This window comes from Pristiophorus japonicus, chromosome 7 (genome assembly GCF_044704955.1).
Source record: "Pristiophorus japonicus isolate sPriJap1 chromosome 7, sPriJap1.hap1, whole genome shotgun sequence".
NCBI lineage: Eukaryota > Metazoa > Chordata > Chondrichthyes > Pristiophoridae > Pristiophorus > Pristiophorus japonicus.
In genome coordinates, this window is record NC_091983.1 from 12,300,946 (window position 1) to 12,318,453 (window position 17,508).

Here is a 17,508-nt window from a genome sequence, read left to right on the forward strand (position 1 = left end):
GTTGGAGGGGGGGGGGTGATGGTTGGAGGGGGGGGGTGATGGTTGGAGGGGGGGGGGTGATGGTTGGAGGGGGGGGGTGATGGTTGGAGGGGGGGGGGGTGATGGTTGGAGGGGGGGTGATGGTTGGAGGGGGGGGATGACGGTTGGAGGGGGGGGGGGTGACGGTTGGGGGGGGGGTGACGGTTGGAGGGGGGTTGGGTGACGGTTGGGGGGGGGGGTGGGTGACGGTTGGGGGGGGGTTGGGTGACGGTTGGGGGGGGGTGGTTGATGGTTGGGGGGGGTGGGTGATGGTTGGGGGGGGGTGGGTGACGGTTGGGGGGGGGTGTGGGTGATGGTTGGGGGGGGGTGGGTGATGGTTGGAGGGGGGGTGGGTGATGGTTGGGGGGGGGTGGGTGATGGTTGGAGGGGGGGTGGGTGATGGTTGGGGGGTGGGTGACGGTTGGGGGGGGGTGGGTGATGGTTGGGGGGGGGTGGGTGATGGTTGGGGGGGGGTGGGTGATGGTTGGGGGGTGGGTGGGTGATGGTTGGGGGGGGGGATGGTTGGATGGGGGGGTGGGTGATGGTTGGGGGGGGGTGGGTGATGGTTGGGGGGGGGTGGGTGACGGTTGGGGGGGGGGGTGGGTGATGGTTGGGGGGGGGGTGGGTGATGGTTGGAGGGGGGGGTGGGTGATGGTTGGGGGGGGGTGGGTGACGGTTGGGGGGGGGTGTGGGTGATGGTTGGGGGGGGGTGGGTGATGGTTGGAGGGGGGGGTGGGTGATGGTTGGGGGGGGGTGGGTGACGGTTGGGGGGGGGTGTGGGTGATGGTTGGGGGGGGGTGGGTGATGGTTGGAGGGGGGGTGGGTGATGGTTGGGGGGTGGGTGACGGTTGGGGGGGGGGTGGGTGATGGTTGGGGGGGGGTGGGTGATGGTTGGGGGGGGGTGGGTGATGGTTGGGGGGTGGGTGGGTGATGGTTGGGGGGGGGGATGGTTGGATGGGGGGGTGGGTGATGGTTGGGGGGTGGGTGGGTGATGGTTGGGGAGGGGGATGGTGGTTGGGGGGGGGGTGGGTGATGGTTGGGGGGGGGTGGGTGACGGTTGGGGGGGGGGGTGGGTGATGGTTGGGGGGGGGGTGGGTGATGGTTGGGGGGGGGTGGGTGATGGTTGGGGGGGGGTGGGTGACGGTTGGGGGGGGGGAGATGGTTGGGGGGGGTGGGTGACGGTTGGGGGGGGGGTGATGGTTGGGGGGGGGTGGGTGATGGTTGGGGGGGGGTGGGTGATGGTTGGGGGGGTGGGTGATGGTTGTGGGGGGGGTGGGTGATGGTTGGGGGGGGGGGGTGGGTGATGGGTTGGGGGGGGGGGTGGGTGATGGTTGGGGGGGGGTGGGGTGATGGTTGGGGGGGGGTGGGTGATGGTTGGAGGGGGGTGGTGATGGTTGGGGGGGGGTGGGTGATGTTGGGGGTGGGGGGGGTGGGTGATGGTTGGGGGGGGGGTGGGTGATGGTTGTGGGGACAATTTGAGGGAGGGTTGGAGTGACAATTGATGATGATGGATGGAGAGGAATAAAGATATATGGCTTTCGATGTGAGGACTAAGGGACGAAGGTTTCTTTCTCTCTGTGCAGTTATTCCCATGGCCTGGAAGGGCGGTGGAAGCAGATACAATTGTAACTTTCAAAAAGGCATTTGGATAAATATTTGAAAAATAAAAATTTGCTGGGCTATGAAGAAAGAGCGGGGGGAGTGGGATTAAATTGGATCGCTCTTTCAAAGAGCTGGCACAGGCACGATGGGCCGAATGGCCTCCTCCTGTGCTGTGTGAGTCAAAATCATCACAAACTTATGACTCACATCGATTCAGCTTTCTTCTCAGAAAAGATTCGGATGAGAAATTGAGCCTCCTCATCGGGTTGAAAAGTAGTCGGAACAATAACGTAGTCTCCTGGTGGAAGTTTAAATCTTTCGCTATTTTCCCTTATGTTAATGTACGTCTTACTCTTTGCTTGCGAAGCATTAAATCGGAAGAATTCTTTCGGCAGATGGTCAATGCCACTTTCAGCCTGAAAAACATATTCCTGCTTTCAGTCTCATAATAGCAAAACTCCAAACTCCTCATTGTAGAGCGCACAAACCTGAAACAATCAGAGAAAAACACATGTAGCCCATTGAAGCCCCCCCTCCAGTCCCCCAACTTTCTCATTGAAGCCCCCCCCTCCAGTCCCCCAACTCTCCCATAGAAGCCCATCCTCCAGTCCCCCAACTCTCCCATTGAAGCCCATCCTCCAGTCCCCCAACTCTCCCATTGAAGCCCATCCTCCAGTCCCCCAACTCTCCCATTGAAGCCCACTCTCCAGTCCCCTAACTCTCCCATTGAAGCCCACCCTCCAGTCCCCCAACTCTCCCATTGAAGCCCACCCTCCAGTCCCCCAACTCTCCCATTGAAGCCCACCCTCCAGTCCCCCAACTCTCCCATTGAAGCCCACCCTCCAGTCCCCCAACTCTCCCATTGAAGCCCACCCTCCAATCCTCCAACTCTCCCATTGAAGCCCACCCTCCAGTCCCCCAACTCTCCCATTGAAGCCCACCCTCCAATCCCCCAACTCTCCCATTGAAGCCCACCCTCCAATCCCCCAACTCTCCCATTGAAGCCCACCCTCCAATCCCCAAACTCTCCCATTGAAGACCCCCCTCCAGTCCCCCAACTCTCCCAATGAAACCCATCCTTTCACTTCCCTAACATCCCTATTGAAGCTGATACAGGAGTCAGCTGTGGCTCAGTGGTTCGCACTCTTGCCTCGGAGTCAGAAGGTTGTGGGTTTAATTCTCACTCCAGACCCTCTCCGACTCCCTCCCTTACTTTCTGTTACTCCACTCTTCAATTTTCAGTAAAAACTTCTGCCATTTAACTCAGTGAGGAACAGCACAATAATTGAGCAGTAATTTAAAATTTCTGAATTCCACGACTTGGTAATTACAAACTCAAATGAATGCAGGAAACGCACCTTGTAAACAGCGAACCCAATGGTCAGCATCGCAGCTCCTTCTTTCCGCAGTTTGCGTCTGTTTTTTTGCATGAGAGCCACCATAAACGTGCATTCCTTTTTGCCGTAGTCCTGCTCCTCGTCCGCCTCCAACAGCTTTAACTTATACTGCGGATTGACCCAGAAAGTTTCTGCACACAGAACAGTCCCAACACACAATCCTCGTTAACAAGATAGAACACTTAACTTCCAGCAAACTTCATTATTCTGTGGGAGTCAATTAATTTTCCAAACGAATGCGCACTCTAATTAATACAAGAGGTGACCCCTTCAATTTTAGTGCTCCTTCCGGCTTATGGTAAACGTTCATTTCTATAGCGCCTTTCACAACCTCAGGACGTTCCAAAGCACTTCACAGCCAATGAAGTTTTTTTGCAAAATAGTCACTGTTGCAATCATAGAAAATTACGACACAGAAGGAGGCCATTCGGCCCATCATGTCTGTGTCGGTTGAAAAAGAGCTACCCAGCCTAATCCCACTTTCCGGCACTTGGTCTGTAGCCCTGTAGGTTATGATACTTCAAGTGTATATCCAAGTATTTTTAAATGTGAAGAGGGTTTCTGCCTCTACCACCCTTTCAGGCAGTGAGTTCCAGACCCCCACCACCCTCTGGGTGAAGATTCTTTTCCTCATCTCCCCTCCAATCCTTCTACCAACTACTTTAAATCTATGGCCCCCCTGTTTGTTGACCCCTCTGCTAAGGGAAATAGGTCCTTCCTATCCACTCTATCTAGGCCCCTCATAACTTTATACACCTCGATCAGGTCTCCCCTCAGTCTCCTCTGTTCCAATCTCCCCAGCCTATCCAATCTTTCCTCATGGCTAAAATTTTCCCATTCTGGCAACATCCTCCTAAATCTCCTCTGTACCTTCTCCAGTGCAATCACATCTTTCCTGTGATGTGGCGACCAGAACTGTATGCAGTCATCATCATCACAGGCGGTCCCTCAAACGAGGATGACTTGCTTCCACGAGTTCACAGATGTTTCAACGAAGGACCCGATGTTCCAGTCCTGAACTCCAGTTGAGGGGGTGGAAGATGCCTGTGCGTGGATTTTTTTTAACGTGTGGTGACCGTTGCACACCAGCCACCACACGGGCTTGACAGAGCTAGGTCTTGGTCCAGTGGCAAGGGTTAACCAGGACGACTGGAGACCTGCTCTGCTGCACAGACCGAGCGCGCGCACACATAGCAGTGTGGGCTGGGCCCGTGCTGCCCCTGGGCCTAACTCAAGCTGTGACCTAACTAGTGCTTTATACAGTTCTGTGTTACCTCCCGCTGGAAGGACTGGGTCATAGAAACATAGAAACATAGAAAATAGGTGCAGGAGTACCATTCGGCCCTTCTAGCCTGCACCGCCATTCAATGAGTTCATGGCTGAACATGCAACTTCAGTACCCCATTCCTGCTTTCTCACCATACCCCTTGATTCCCCTAGTAGTAAGGACTTCATCTAACTCCTTTTTGAATATATTTAGTGAATTGGCCTCAACAACTTTCTGTAGTAGAGAATTCCACAGGTTCACCACTCTCTGGGTGAAGAAATTCCTCCTCATCTCGGTCCTAAATGGCTTCCCCCTTATCCTTAGACTGTGTCCCCTGGTTCTGGACTTCCCCAACATTGGGAACATTCTTCCTGCATCTAACCTGTCTAAACCCTTCAGAATTTTAAACATTTCTATGAGGTCCCCTCTCATTCTTCTGAACTCCAGTGAATACAAGCCCAGTTGATCCAGTCTTTCTTGATATGTCAGTCCCGCCATCCCGGGAATCAGTCTGGTGAACCTTCGCTGCACTCCCTCAATAGCAAGAATGTCCTTCCTCAGGTTAGGAGACCAAAACTGTACACAATACTCCAGGTGTGGCCTCACCAAGGCCCTGTACAATTGTAGCAACACCTCCCTGCCCTTGTACTCAAATCCCCTCGCTATGAAGGCCAACATGCCATTTGCTTTCTTAACCGCCTGCTGTACCTGCATGCCAACCTTCAATGACTGATGTACCATGACACCCAGGTCTCTTTGCACCTCCCCTTTTCCTAATCTGTCACCATTCAGATAATAGTCTGTCTCTCTGTTTTTACCACCAAAGTGGATAACCTCACATTTATCCACATTATACTTCATCTGCCACGCATTTGCCCACTCACCTAACCTATCCAAGTCGCTCTGCAGCCTCATAGCATCCTCCTCGCAGCTCACACTGCCACCCAACTTAGTGTCATCCGCAAATTTGGAGATACTACATTTAATCCCCTCGTCTAAATCATTAATGTACAATGTAAACAGCTGGGGCTCCAGCACAGAACCTTGCGGTACCCCACTAGTCACTGCCTGCCATTCTGAAAAGTCATCAATCAGCACACTTAAAAAGGAAAAACTTCAACGCGCTCAACCTCGTCCCATTCTTGTATTAATGTAGATATGTTTTTACATTGTTCCAATACAGAATTAAGATAGAACAGAGAAAGTAGGCAGAGTTGGTTTGAACCAGCAGTTGTCAAACCGAGTCCTGCCAACCCCTGGGGAACTGTGGAGATTTTCCAGATAATTTCAAGCCTGCTGCTCTTTATAAAACCAACCCCGATTTAGTTCTTATTCTCAAAGGCTGGGCCCGCCTCCTCACAGAGGCCCACAGCTCTCACTCACTCTGCAACCAGCGCTCTCCCTGCCGCTCGAGCCGATTGCTTTCCCTGGCGACCCCGGGCCATTGCCCCCAACACGTGATCAGAGCGCTCGCGGGGCCCTTCAAACACGCGCCTGAACCTGTTCGCACAGACCCGTACAGTCCCGCGGTGCGGCTGTTACAGATCGTGCCACAGTGGGACAGCGAGGGGGCGAGTCACGTTTCCGGCATCGTCCCAACACGTGCGCCCGAGACCCTCACTCACCTTGGCCAGCCTGCTGACCGCTTTAAGCATTGTCCAGCTGTTTCTGGGACATATATCCGATGTAATCTCTGTCGTCTCCTCCAGCCCCCCTGAGATATCTGCGCTCCTCTAATTCTGCCTTCCTGAGCATCCCTGATTATAATCGCCCCACCATCGGTGGCCGGGCCTTCTGTTGCCTGGGCCCCCAGTTCTGGAAACCCCCTCTCTACCTCTCGTTCCTCTGTCAAGACACTCCTTAAAACCTACCTCTTTGAGCAACCTTTTTGGTCACCTGCCCTAACTTCTCCTTATGTGTCAATTTTTTAAAATCTCACAGCACTTCTGTGAAGGGCCTCGAGACGTTTCACTAGGTTAAAGGTGCTATGTAATTACAAGTTGTTGTTATAATTTAGGTGAGAAGGGGGGAGGGAGAGGGGGCTCTGTGATTACTAATCCATTTGAAAAGGAGTTCTTCAATCAAAAAAGTTTGGGAACCACTGGTTTAAGTTCCTGCTGATCTTGTCATTGAGGCCAATTCACTAAATATATTCAAAAGGGAGTTAGATGAAGTCCTTACTACTCGGGGGATCAAGGGGTATGGCGAGAAAGCAGGAAGGGGGTACTGAAGTTTCATGTTCAGCCATGAACTCATTGAATGGCGGTGCAGGCTAGAAGGGCCGAATGGTCTGCTCCTGCACCTATTTTCTATGTTTCTATGTTTCTATAACATTGAAGAAGGACGAAACTCGAGACAATGAAACAGGATATTGACCAGGATTTGCCCCGATGTTTGTGTGTTCGACAATCTAGAGGGTTGAAATTGCCCCCTTTTGGCGATACAGTGCGGTCCCCGCGGGATTGTGCGGGCGTTAGCGGAGACGCTGACACAGTAGCGCCGTGCCCCGCTGATAGCGCCCCGGGACGTCACACAACCGCCAATGTTGTAATCGCCGTGCCCGATGACCCCTTTGCACCCCGCGGTGGAGCTGGGAGTGGTGTTCAGTGCCAGTCTCACGGATGACGAACCGTGGGGCGGAAGTCGAAGGGGAGATTGGGGAGCGCTCATCGCCACTAACCTTGCCGGCTCACCGGTCGGCCCGACTTCTTCTTCTGTTGCGTGGTCCGGGCGGCCATTGTGCCGCCCTGGTGGGTCAGCGGAGGCCATCGGAGGCCCGGCAGAGCGCGCAGCGGCCCTGCCCTCTAAGCGGGGCGTTGAACCGCGTCAGCGCTACTTGGGTGCTGCCGATCACGCTCCAGCATCGCCCCGGAACTTGCCCCAAGAGGAGGTGGAACGCGCGAGATTGCGCCCACTTCCTCTGAGGGGCGAGTAACCCCAATTTCGCAGCCGGGCGCAAGAAATGGATGAGGTTCGCTGAGGAATTTCTCTCCCCCAAGGGTCTTAAGCTGCCCAAGAAAGATAAAGTTAGTTAATGATAAACAGTATAAATAAAGCTAGGGCCCAGAAGAGGCGAGGGCCCAGGGGCAACACGGGCCCAGCCCACACTGTGATATGTGTGCGCACTAGGTCCGTGCAGCAGAGCAGGTCTCCAGTCGTCCTGGTTAACCCTTGCCACTGGATAAAGGCCTAGCTCTGACAAGCCCGTGTGGTGGCTGGTGTGCAACGGTCACCCCACGTTAAAAAATCCACGCACAGGCATCTTCCACCCCCTCAACTGGAGTTCAGGACTAGAACATCGGGTCCTTCATTGAAACATCTGTGAACTCTTGTGGAAGCCAGTCATCCTCGTTCGAGGGACCGCCTGTGATGAAATAAGGCTAACCAAGCTTCACTAAGCTGGAACTTTAGCTACCTTCGAGGAGGGGCACCGTGAATGACCTGGACAGACCAATTGCTCACAATTCCCGGGGAGTTCTTTACACGTGGGTTTTCAGGAAGTAGGATTGCATGTGCTGCTCTGTATGTAGTCTTAAGATCAAGGTTTTGAAACAATAATAGCCTTCACAAATCTGCTGTTAAAAGGATAAGGAGTATCCTAACAATTGTTAGCGGAGCCTAGGTGCACTGATACAGACACTGAGGCTGTTCCACCCTCATCCACAATGTTGATACCCTTCACAATGAGGAGCACAGAGATCACCAAACATTTCCAATTGGTGGTGAGGAACCTTTAATGTCTGGGATGTGGCACTCGCTAACACATGGGGCCCAAGTTTGCACATGGTTTGCGCCTGATTTTTAGGAGCAACTGGTGGAGAACGGACTATCTTAGAAATCGCAATTCTCCACATTTTTTTTTCTGCAGTTCTAGTCAGGTAGAACAGTTCTACTTTGGAACAGAATTTTTTCTTCAAAAGGGGGCGTGTCCGGCCACTGACGCCTGATTTGAAAGTTTCCACAGTGAAAACGTACTCCAAACTAAAGTAGAATGGAGCAAGTGAAGATTTTTGTAGAACTGAAAAAACCTGTTCTACACATTAAAAAATCAGGCGCAGGTTACAAATTAGGTGTCCAGAATGAGGTGGGGGGGGGAGGGGGGGGGAAGGGAACTCATTAAATTCTACAATAAATCCTTATTTATACTTCTACAAATATTATACAAATAAATACAACCTGAATAAACATTTATAAGCAAAGAAAAGATTAAATAAACCATCTTCCTACCTGTGTGAAAGTGCTTCAGGCACGGAGAATGCTGCAGTCAGCCTGAGGCGCCCGTTCTTTCCCGCGGGGGGGGGAGGAGGAGGCGCCCGTTCTTTCCCGCGGGGGGGGGGGGGGGGGGGGGGAGGAGACAGTGAGAAGGCTGCAAGTGCTGATGTGCTGATGGCAATGTGCTTTTATTAAAAAAAATTTCAAAAATTAAACAGCTAGAAAGAACTACAAAAATGGCCGAGTGCCAATGTTTCCTTCACACTGCGCATGTGCGAACGCTCCAATGCGCACGCGCAGCATTGCCGGCAGGAAAAAAACTAATTTAAATAGTACCCGCCCCCCTCCCACTTACAAAATCGGCGCGAGTGTAGGCTCCGACCCCCTGGGCACCGCGCCAGGCAGACAAGGAGCTGCAGGGCGCTCCAGAATCGCGAGGTTTTTTTTAATCGCCCGTTTTTTATCGTGTGGAAACTTGGGCCCATGGAGTGGTTGAGGTGAATAGCATAGATGCATTTAAGGGGCAGCTAGATCATAGAATGATATAGTACGGGAGGAGGCCATTCAGCCCTCTTTGCTTTGGAGGCAGTTCAGAGAAGGTTCACTAGGTTGATTCCGGAGATGAGGGGGTTGACTTATGAGGAAAGGTTGAGTAGGTTGGGCCTCTACTCATTGGAATTCAGAAGAATGAGAGGTGCTCTAATCGAAACGCATAAGATTATGAGGGGGCTTGACAGGATGGATGCAGAGAGGATGTTTCCACTGATGGGGGAGACTAGAACTAGGGGGCATGATCTTAGAATAAGGGGCCGCCCATTTAAAACTGAGATGAAGAGAAATTTCTTCTCTCAGAGGGCGGTAAATCTGTTGAATTCGCTGCCTCAGAGAGCTGTGGAAGCTGGGACATTGAATAAATTTAAGACAGAAATAGACGGTTTCTTAACGATAAGGGGATAAGGGGTTATGGGGAGCGGGCAGGGAAGTGGACCTGAGTCCATGATCAGATCAGCCATGATCGTATTGAATGGCGGAGCAGGCTCGAGGGGCCGTATGGCCTACTGCTGCTCTCATTTGTTATGTTCTTAAAGAGCAATCCAATTAATCCCACTCTCCTGCTCTTTCCCCGCAGCCCTGTAATTTTTTTCCCCCTGCAAGGATTTATCTAATTCCCTTTTGAAAGTTACTACTGAATCTGCTCCCATCGCCCATTCCAGACTGTGCGTTCCAGATCACAACTCGTTGTGTAAAGAAAATGTTTCCTCACATCACCACTGATTAATTTGCCAATCCCGTTAAATGCGCGTCCTCTGTGACCTAGATAAGCACATTGAGGGAGAAAGGAATAGGAGGATATGGTGATAGGGCGCGATGAAAGAGGGGTGGGAGGAGGTTTGAGTGGAACATGAACACCGGCACGGACCAGTTGGACCGAATCGTCTGTTTCTGTGCTGTACAGTCGACGTAATTCAACAATTGGCGGCTCACCGCCACCAACTCAAGAGACAATTCGGAACGGGCACTAAATGCTGGCCTTGTCAGCAATTCCCACATCCCACGAAGGAAAAAAAAAGATGTCTTTCTTCATCGAAGTACCTTGGAAATTTCTGCAACCACCTGCTGTGCAACCTTTGCTCCAAACCCCTTCAAACGTGGTCACTTCCCACTTGTGAACAGCATCCTCATCCAGGGAATCCGGCGTAAGGTTACAGACTTCGACTTTGTCGTAATGCCTCTTGAAATCATCAAACGCCATCCTGCGGAAAACCGAAGGAAATGTATATACACGGCCTGAAAGGGCGGCGGAAGCAGATTCAATAGTAACTTTCAAAAGGGGATTTGAATAAATACTTGAAAGGGGAACATTTGCAGAGCTCTGGGGAAAGAGCAGGGCGGGCGGGGGGGTGGGGGGGGCGCGGGAAGTGGGACGGATTGGATCGCTCTCTCAAAGAGCCGGCACCGGCAACGATGGGCCGAATGGCCTCCCCCTGTGCCGTATGATTCCGTGAGATCACGGCTGCAGCGGAAAAAGAAAGCACATTGAAACAATGGGAATATGGGAAGAGAACTAGTTTCAACTCTCATCGGTGGTGTCATTCTTGCATAATGAAGTTAGCAATATTATCTCAATGCTGTGAAGAAAACACACATCAAGGTATAGGTGGCTTGCAGCGCGATGCAAGACGATATTTTGATCACGCACCTTGTAAGGACCAATGCAAAATGCACACAGAGCAGAATGAGGCTGTTCATCCCATCGTGCCGGTGTTGGCTCTTCGATGGAGCTCTCTGCTCTAATCCAGTATTCCCCGAGAAGAATGGACTTGCTCTCCCCAAAGGCTGTGGCATTCTTTGGGATTCTCATGCGCAAATGGGCGGCGCCAATAATACCGATGCTGAGGAACCATTCTCCTCGTGTCCCATATGGCGACTTCACCCCGTCCCCTTATTCCTACAGCCTTCCCTCCGATTCCCTACTGACCGACATTACAGTCTCTGCCTCAACAGTTAGCACTGGTCAAGCATTCCCTGTTCTCAACTCTGCGCCCCTCTAACTCTGGCCTCTTGCACAGCCCCGATTTCCATCGCCCCACCATTGGCAGCTGCCGAGTTTGGAATTCCCTTCCTAAACCTCTCCGCCTCTCTACCTCTCTCCTTTAAGCCGTTCCTTAAAGACCAAGCTTTGGGTCACCTTGTCCTCATTTCCCCTTATGTGGCTCGGTGTCAAATTCTGTCTGATTACGCTCCTGTGAAGCGCCTCGGATGTTCTACTACGTGAAAGGCGCTATATAACTGCACGTTGTTGTTGTTGTTATTCTCTTGGCCCACCATGTGAAACTATTCTTTGAGCTTATTCCTCCAGCTATACTCCTCAGTCTATGCTCCCTTCTTATCAATTCTCCAACCAATGGGAACAATATTTCACTATTTATCATCAGAAAAGCTTTCAGAATTCTGAAAATCTATACTGGATCCTCCCTTAACTGTGTCTATTCTACTCTCTTTCCTGCTATCAGCCCAGTGAACTCTGTTGGCCCCTTTCCATGGCCCCAACATCCTTCCTGTAATGAGGTGGTCAGAAACCCAACCGAGGCCAAAATGGTATCTTGTCCATAAGTAACATCCCTTCACTTGAACAATCCACAAGTGTCAACAAAACCACGAGATCGAATTAATTCCTGAAGTCCACGCTCACACGTCTACAGATTCTAGCCCGACACATTGAATTTCTTTCTCCCTTTGGGAGATGTGGCCCAAAGACTTACATTTCTATAGCGCCTTTTACAACCTCAGGATGCCCCAAAGCGCTTCACAGCCAATGAAGTACTCTTTGCGATGTGACCCAATACCTACGGAGAACCTAGGCTAGAATCTGCAGAAGTATAAGCTTTGTGAACTTAAAGAATTAATTGTGTAATGTGGGAAACGCGGCAGCCAATTTGCACACAGCAAGCTCCCACAAATAGCAATGTGATAATGACCAAATAATCTGTTTTAATGATGTTGATTGAGGGATAAATACTGGCCCCAGGACACCAGTCCCCTGATCTTTTTCAAAATAGTGCCATGGGATCTTGTACCATCCACCTGAGAGAGCAGATGGGACCTCGATTTAACATCTCATCAGAAAGACGGCACCTCCGACAGTGCAGCGCTCCCTCAGCACTGCACTGGGTGTGTCAGCCTGGATTATGTGCTCAAGTTTCTGGAGTGGGACTTGAACCCACGACCTTCTAACCCAGAGGCAAGAGTGCTACCCACTGAGCCATGGAAAGAGGGTGCAGGCTTCCATCCACCATGGACCTGTGCCCAATGCCAGCTGAATCTGAGGTGGGATTCCAGGCCATTGCAGGGGTGGGGTCAGAGTTCAACTGTCGTAGGCCTCAGAGGCCTGCCGTAACTAGGGTCAACGGGCACACCTCCGTGTTGCCTGACCAAGCTACATGCTCCTTAAAAGAATTAGGGAGGCCAGACTCTCTCGAAGTGGTTGCACAGGCCCAGATTCAACCACCTCCACCCACCCGCGCCCCCCCCAAAAAAATTCCAGGGGGCTCCCACATTCATCAAAACCACACAGGACCCCTGGGCCAAAGTGGCGACCTCTGTGTTCAACGTTCACAGGAAAGAAATTGCAACAAATGTGTTGGGGGTCATGTATCCCCAATTGGCATATCATTGGCATTTGCCTACACACATAAGAGGGTCTGCCTTCCATTATCAGACACTGGGAAATGGGAAAAGGCCACAAGGTGTGAGGATATGGGAAACTAATCCCGCTAACACATCCCCGTAACACATTGCTTCACTCGCCCACCCCAGATCCACCTAAAAGGGTCTTAAGTTGTAGCTGATTGCCAATGAAGTCCCGTGAACTACGGTATTGACCTAAATATCACATGGGGCAGAACAGCTTCTTCGACATGGCTTAGGAAGTTCGAACTGCTGCTTTATTCATGAGTTATACGTTACCAGAACTCGCCATCATCTTTGGAGATCATGTTTAGCCTTCGATAATCGACCGCGTCGACTGTCTTCCATTCGGGAGAGCTGCAAGGCAGGGAAAGGACGTTAGCTGCTGTCACACTTTATGCTCTAACCATCCTGAGAGCTGGATTGTGGGGTGGTGGAGCTGTAGCTGTGCCCAATCTGGGGCACAGGCGCAGCTGAGCACCTGAGGCAAGACCTGGGAGGTCCTGGGGTTATAGGAGAGGAGACAGGGACAGCGATGAAAAGGCTGCTGTGCTCCATTGGTTAGAGGGTGACCACACTTGATCAGCTCCGCTGAGCAGGGCCACATGGTTCGCATGCCAGACACGAGACTCCCAAAGCAAGTGCTCTACTCAGAACTCCTTCACAGCAAACGGGCCAAAGGTGGGCATGGAAACGTTACAGGGACACCCTCAAAGCCTCCCCTGATAAAGTGCGACATCCAGGGAGTCCCTGGCCAAAGACCGCCCTAAGTGGAGGAAATGCATCCGGGAGGGCGCTGAGCACCTCGAGTCTCATCGCCGAGAGCATGCAGAAATCAAGCAGCGGAAAGAGCGTGCGGCAAACCAGTCCCACCCACCCCTTCCCTCAACGACTGTCTGCCCCACCTGTGACAGGGACTGTGGTTCTCGTATTGGACTGTTCAGCCACCTAAGGGCTCATTTTAAGAGTGGAAGCAAGTCTTGCTCGATTCCGAGGGACTGTCTATGATGATGAGAGGATGTTGGGATTCACACTGCTTGCCCGATTAGGTCTCAGCTGCCACAACACTCGAGAAGCTCGACACCATTGGGACAGGGCGGCTCACAAGATCAACCCCCAAATCCTCAACCAGCAACTCAAGCAAACTTTGACAGCACCTTGCTCCCCTCTGACCTCTACCATCGAGAAGGACAAGAGCATCAATGTCATGGGAACACCACCACCTCAAAGGTTCCCCTCCAAGTCACACACCATCCTGACCGGACATATATCGGTGTTCCTTCATCGTCGCTGGGTCAGTCCTGGAACTCCCTCCCCAACAGCACTGTGGGAGCACCTTCACCACACGGACTGCAGCGGTTTAAAGAGAAGGCCCACGACCACCAGTGGTGGGGAGAGTCCAGAACACAGGGGGCACAACCTTAAAATTAGAGCTAGGCCGTTCAGGGGAGCAGATGTCAGGAAGCACTTCTTCACACAAAGGGTAGTGAAAACTTGGAACTATCTCCCCCAAAAAGCAGCTGAGGCTGAGGGTGTGGGGGTAGGGGCAAGGGGTGGGGCATCAATTGGAAATTTTAAAACTGAGATTGATAGCTTTTTGTTAGGCTTGTGTGAACAATGGTACAGACCGGTTGGGATGAATGGCCTGTTCTTGTGCTGTAAATTCTAAGTAAAGGATATCAAGGCAGTTAGATGGAGTTAACATACAGATCAGCCACGAACTTTCATTGCCAACATGTCCCAAGACATTTGAGATCGTGCCATAGCTCATCGCGGACTCATTTTGAAATGGCGGCATGTTAACGACTTCACATTACAGGCTCGAGGGACTGAAAGGCTGAACAACTCCTGTTCCTCTGTTCCCAATAAGGAATAGGCAATAAATGCGATCTTGCTGGCATTGCCCACATCCCGATAGCAAATAATAAAAGTTATGGCAGCTGTTTACATAGAGAAATTGAATGACAAAGGTTTACATTTCATAGAACCATAGATTGGTTACGGCCCGGAAGGAGGCCATTCGGCCCATCGAGCCCGTGCCGGCTCTCTGCCAGAGCACCTCAGCTAGTCCCACTCCCCCAACCTTTCCCCGTAGCCCGGCAATTTCTTTTTCCTTCAGGTACTTATCCAACTCCCTTTTTGAAAGCCATGATTGAGTCTGCCTTCACCACCCTTTCAGGCAGAGCATTCCCAATCCTAACCACTCCCTGCATAAACATTTTTTTTCTCATGTGGCCTTGGTTCTTTTACAAATCACCTTAAATCTGTGTCCTCTGGTTCTCGACCCTTCTGCCAGTGGGAACAGTTTCTATCTACTCTGTCCAGATCCCTCATGACTTTGAACATCTCTATCAAATCTCCTCTCAACCTTCTCTGCTCTAAGAAGAACAACCCCAGCTTCTCCAGTCTATCCACGTAACTGAAGTCCCTCATCCCTGGAATCATTCTCGTAAATCTTTTCTGTACCCTCTCTAAGGCCTTCCCATCCTTCCTAAAATGCAGTGTCCAGAATTGGACACAATACTCCAGTTGATGCCGAACCAGTGTTTTTTAAAGGTTCATCTTAACTTCCTTGCTTTTGTACTCTTATGGGAGAGGAATTCAGCTGCTTTGTACCTCCCGTGAGCGCCTGCAGGGGGCAGTAATGGGCTGCTAAGGGGTTACTTAATCGAGCGCGGTAAATTCAGCAACCCGAACTTCCTGCCGGTTTTGCGCTGGTGCTAACACTTAACGCCTCGGTCTCTAGTGCCCCATAGATCGTAACGTCATCAAGTGCACAGTGCCGGGTTAGCGCCTCGGATGTGATATTCGCTCCTGCTGTATCGCCGGGCGTCAACAACGGCAGCTGCAGAAGGCGACATCACCTCGGCTGGCCACTTGGGGAGCGATAATCAAAAGGCAGTAGTGGTCGGGTAGGCCAAACTTAATTCTTCGCACCAGTCTGGTGCCTGCTGAATGTTTCCGCCGGCTAACTGCTGTGCGATGCCTCAGCCCTCCACTCTCGGAGAGTGCCTGGGGCTGTTATGGAAGTCATGCAGGTCCCTTGGCCACACACAACTAAGAAGAAGAATGTTGCAAACCATCATGGGCCCTGCCCTTTAAGCGAGGGAAGGAACCTCTGATGCCAGGATCGCTGCACTGAACATTCTTCAGTGCTCTGCCACTACCGCCCTGCTCTCCCACCTTCGCGCTCGAAGGGAAGTGGTTAGCGTTTGATTTAACGCCCCACTTCCCTCTTGGAGCGCTACGGCTGAAATTCCCGGGATCAAAAAACGATTATCGCCTGGCGATACTTTCCTCACATTTCCAATGTTGGCAGCTAGAACAGAATTTCTAGCCTCACGCCTCGATTCACGGAGCCCAGGATCCTGTAAGCTTTTGGAGCGTGGGCAGATACAGCGGGAGCAGCGAGGTCGGGGCGAAGGAGCGGCGAGAGATTGTAGAGGGACGTGATCGGGGTCCAGGAGAGGCGTGAGTTCGGGGTCCAGGGGCAGGATGTACCAGCCCACACTGCGCTATGTGTGCGCACTAGGTCCGTGCAGCAGAGCTGGTCTCCAGTCGTCCTGGTTAACCCTTGCCACTGGACCCAGACCTAGCTCTGTCAAGCCCGTGTGGTGGCTGGTGTGCAACGGCCACCCCACGTTAAAAACATCCACGCACAGGCATCTTCCACCCTTGAGGATGTAGTTCGGGATCTGGAATATTAGGTCCTTCATTGAAACACCTGTGAACTCATCCTTTTTGGCGTGGAAGCAAGTCATCCTCGCTTCGAGGGACTGCCTCTGATAATGAAGCTTTGTTTAACCTTTTTCTCAACCTGCACTGCCACCTTCAACGATTTGTGCACACATACCACCGGGTCTCTCTGTTCATGCACCCACTTTAGGATTGTACCCTTTAGGGAATTCTAATGTTGTGATTTTTTTTCTTGTCCTCATTAACAACAGGAAATGAAGTTTGTGAACAGGAAGCACAGGGGGTAGAAATTGCTAGGGATGTCCCCGTTTCTCGGGTGTAAAACAGGTGCCAATCTAGCAGTGAAACAGCGAAACACATACGTCCAACCTGTGCAGACTATTCAATTCGTGGGGCCGATTGTTTAGGTGTCCTGGGCAGACGCCTAAAACAGGCGTTAAGCCCCTTAGTTACGTAAACTGTGCAAATGCCTGTTAAAGGAGCCGCTTTTCAAAATTAGTCAGCGATGAGCTGAGGCACAATCTAATGTTTTGGGACCTTATAGCATTTAAAAAATACTCAATCAGTCGCTGGTAACGGATATCAATAATTGCAACTTGAAGCCTTAGTGATAGAAATACAACATACAACACAGGACTGCCAGCAAATATTAGCTGAGGGTTTTGCCACTGTTATATTAGATTTTTTTTTGGCTTCATGTCCCTTTATGATTACATTGCTGGTCTCCACGTTATAACACAGATATAGAGGCACAGGAAAAAGATACAAAAAAGATTCACTGGGATGATACTGGAACTGTGAGGTTATACATACAGGTACAACGTCCTGAATCCGGCTGTCTGTAAACCGGAATTGTCCGAAAACCAGACATTTTTTAGGCGGCTAACATGGCGACATTGGGCGGCGAGGGACAAGGAAACCGGTAAAAAACGCAGCACCGGGAGGTCGTGGCCGGCGGGAATCGGTGGGCAGTGAGGATCGGCGGGAATCAGCGGGCGGCCAGGATCGGTGGGAATCAGCGGGAATCAGCGGGTGGCCAGGATCGGCGGGAATCAGCGGGAATCAGCGGGCAGCGAGGGTCGGCGGGAATCAGCGGGAATCAGCGGGTGGCCAGGATCGGTGGGAATC

General features: G+C 51.6%; 1 protein-coding gene across 1 annotated transcript in view; it reads right to left on the minus strand.

The window, feature by feature from the left end:
- capn9 (calpain 9) overlaps positions 1–17,508 on the minus strand; it is an 88,724-nt gene that overhangs the window by 35,764 nt on the left and 35,452 nt on the right. Inside the window, exons 8-11 of the mRNA XM_070884822.1 lie at positions 12,964–13,041; positions 10,090–10,250; positions 2,979–3,148; positions 1,828–2,036 (exon numbers count right to left, since the gene is read on the minus strand). Coding sequence (XP_070740923.1) covers positions 1,828–2,036; positions 2,979–3,148; positions 10,090–10,250; positions 12,964–13,041 — 618 coding nt within the window. The remainder of the gene's footprint in view (positions 1–1,827; positions 2,037–2,978; positions 3,149–10,089; positions 10,251–12,963; positions 13,042–17,508) is intronic.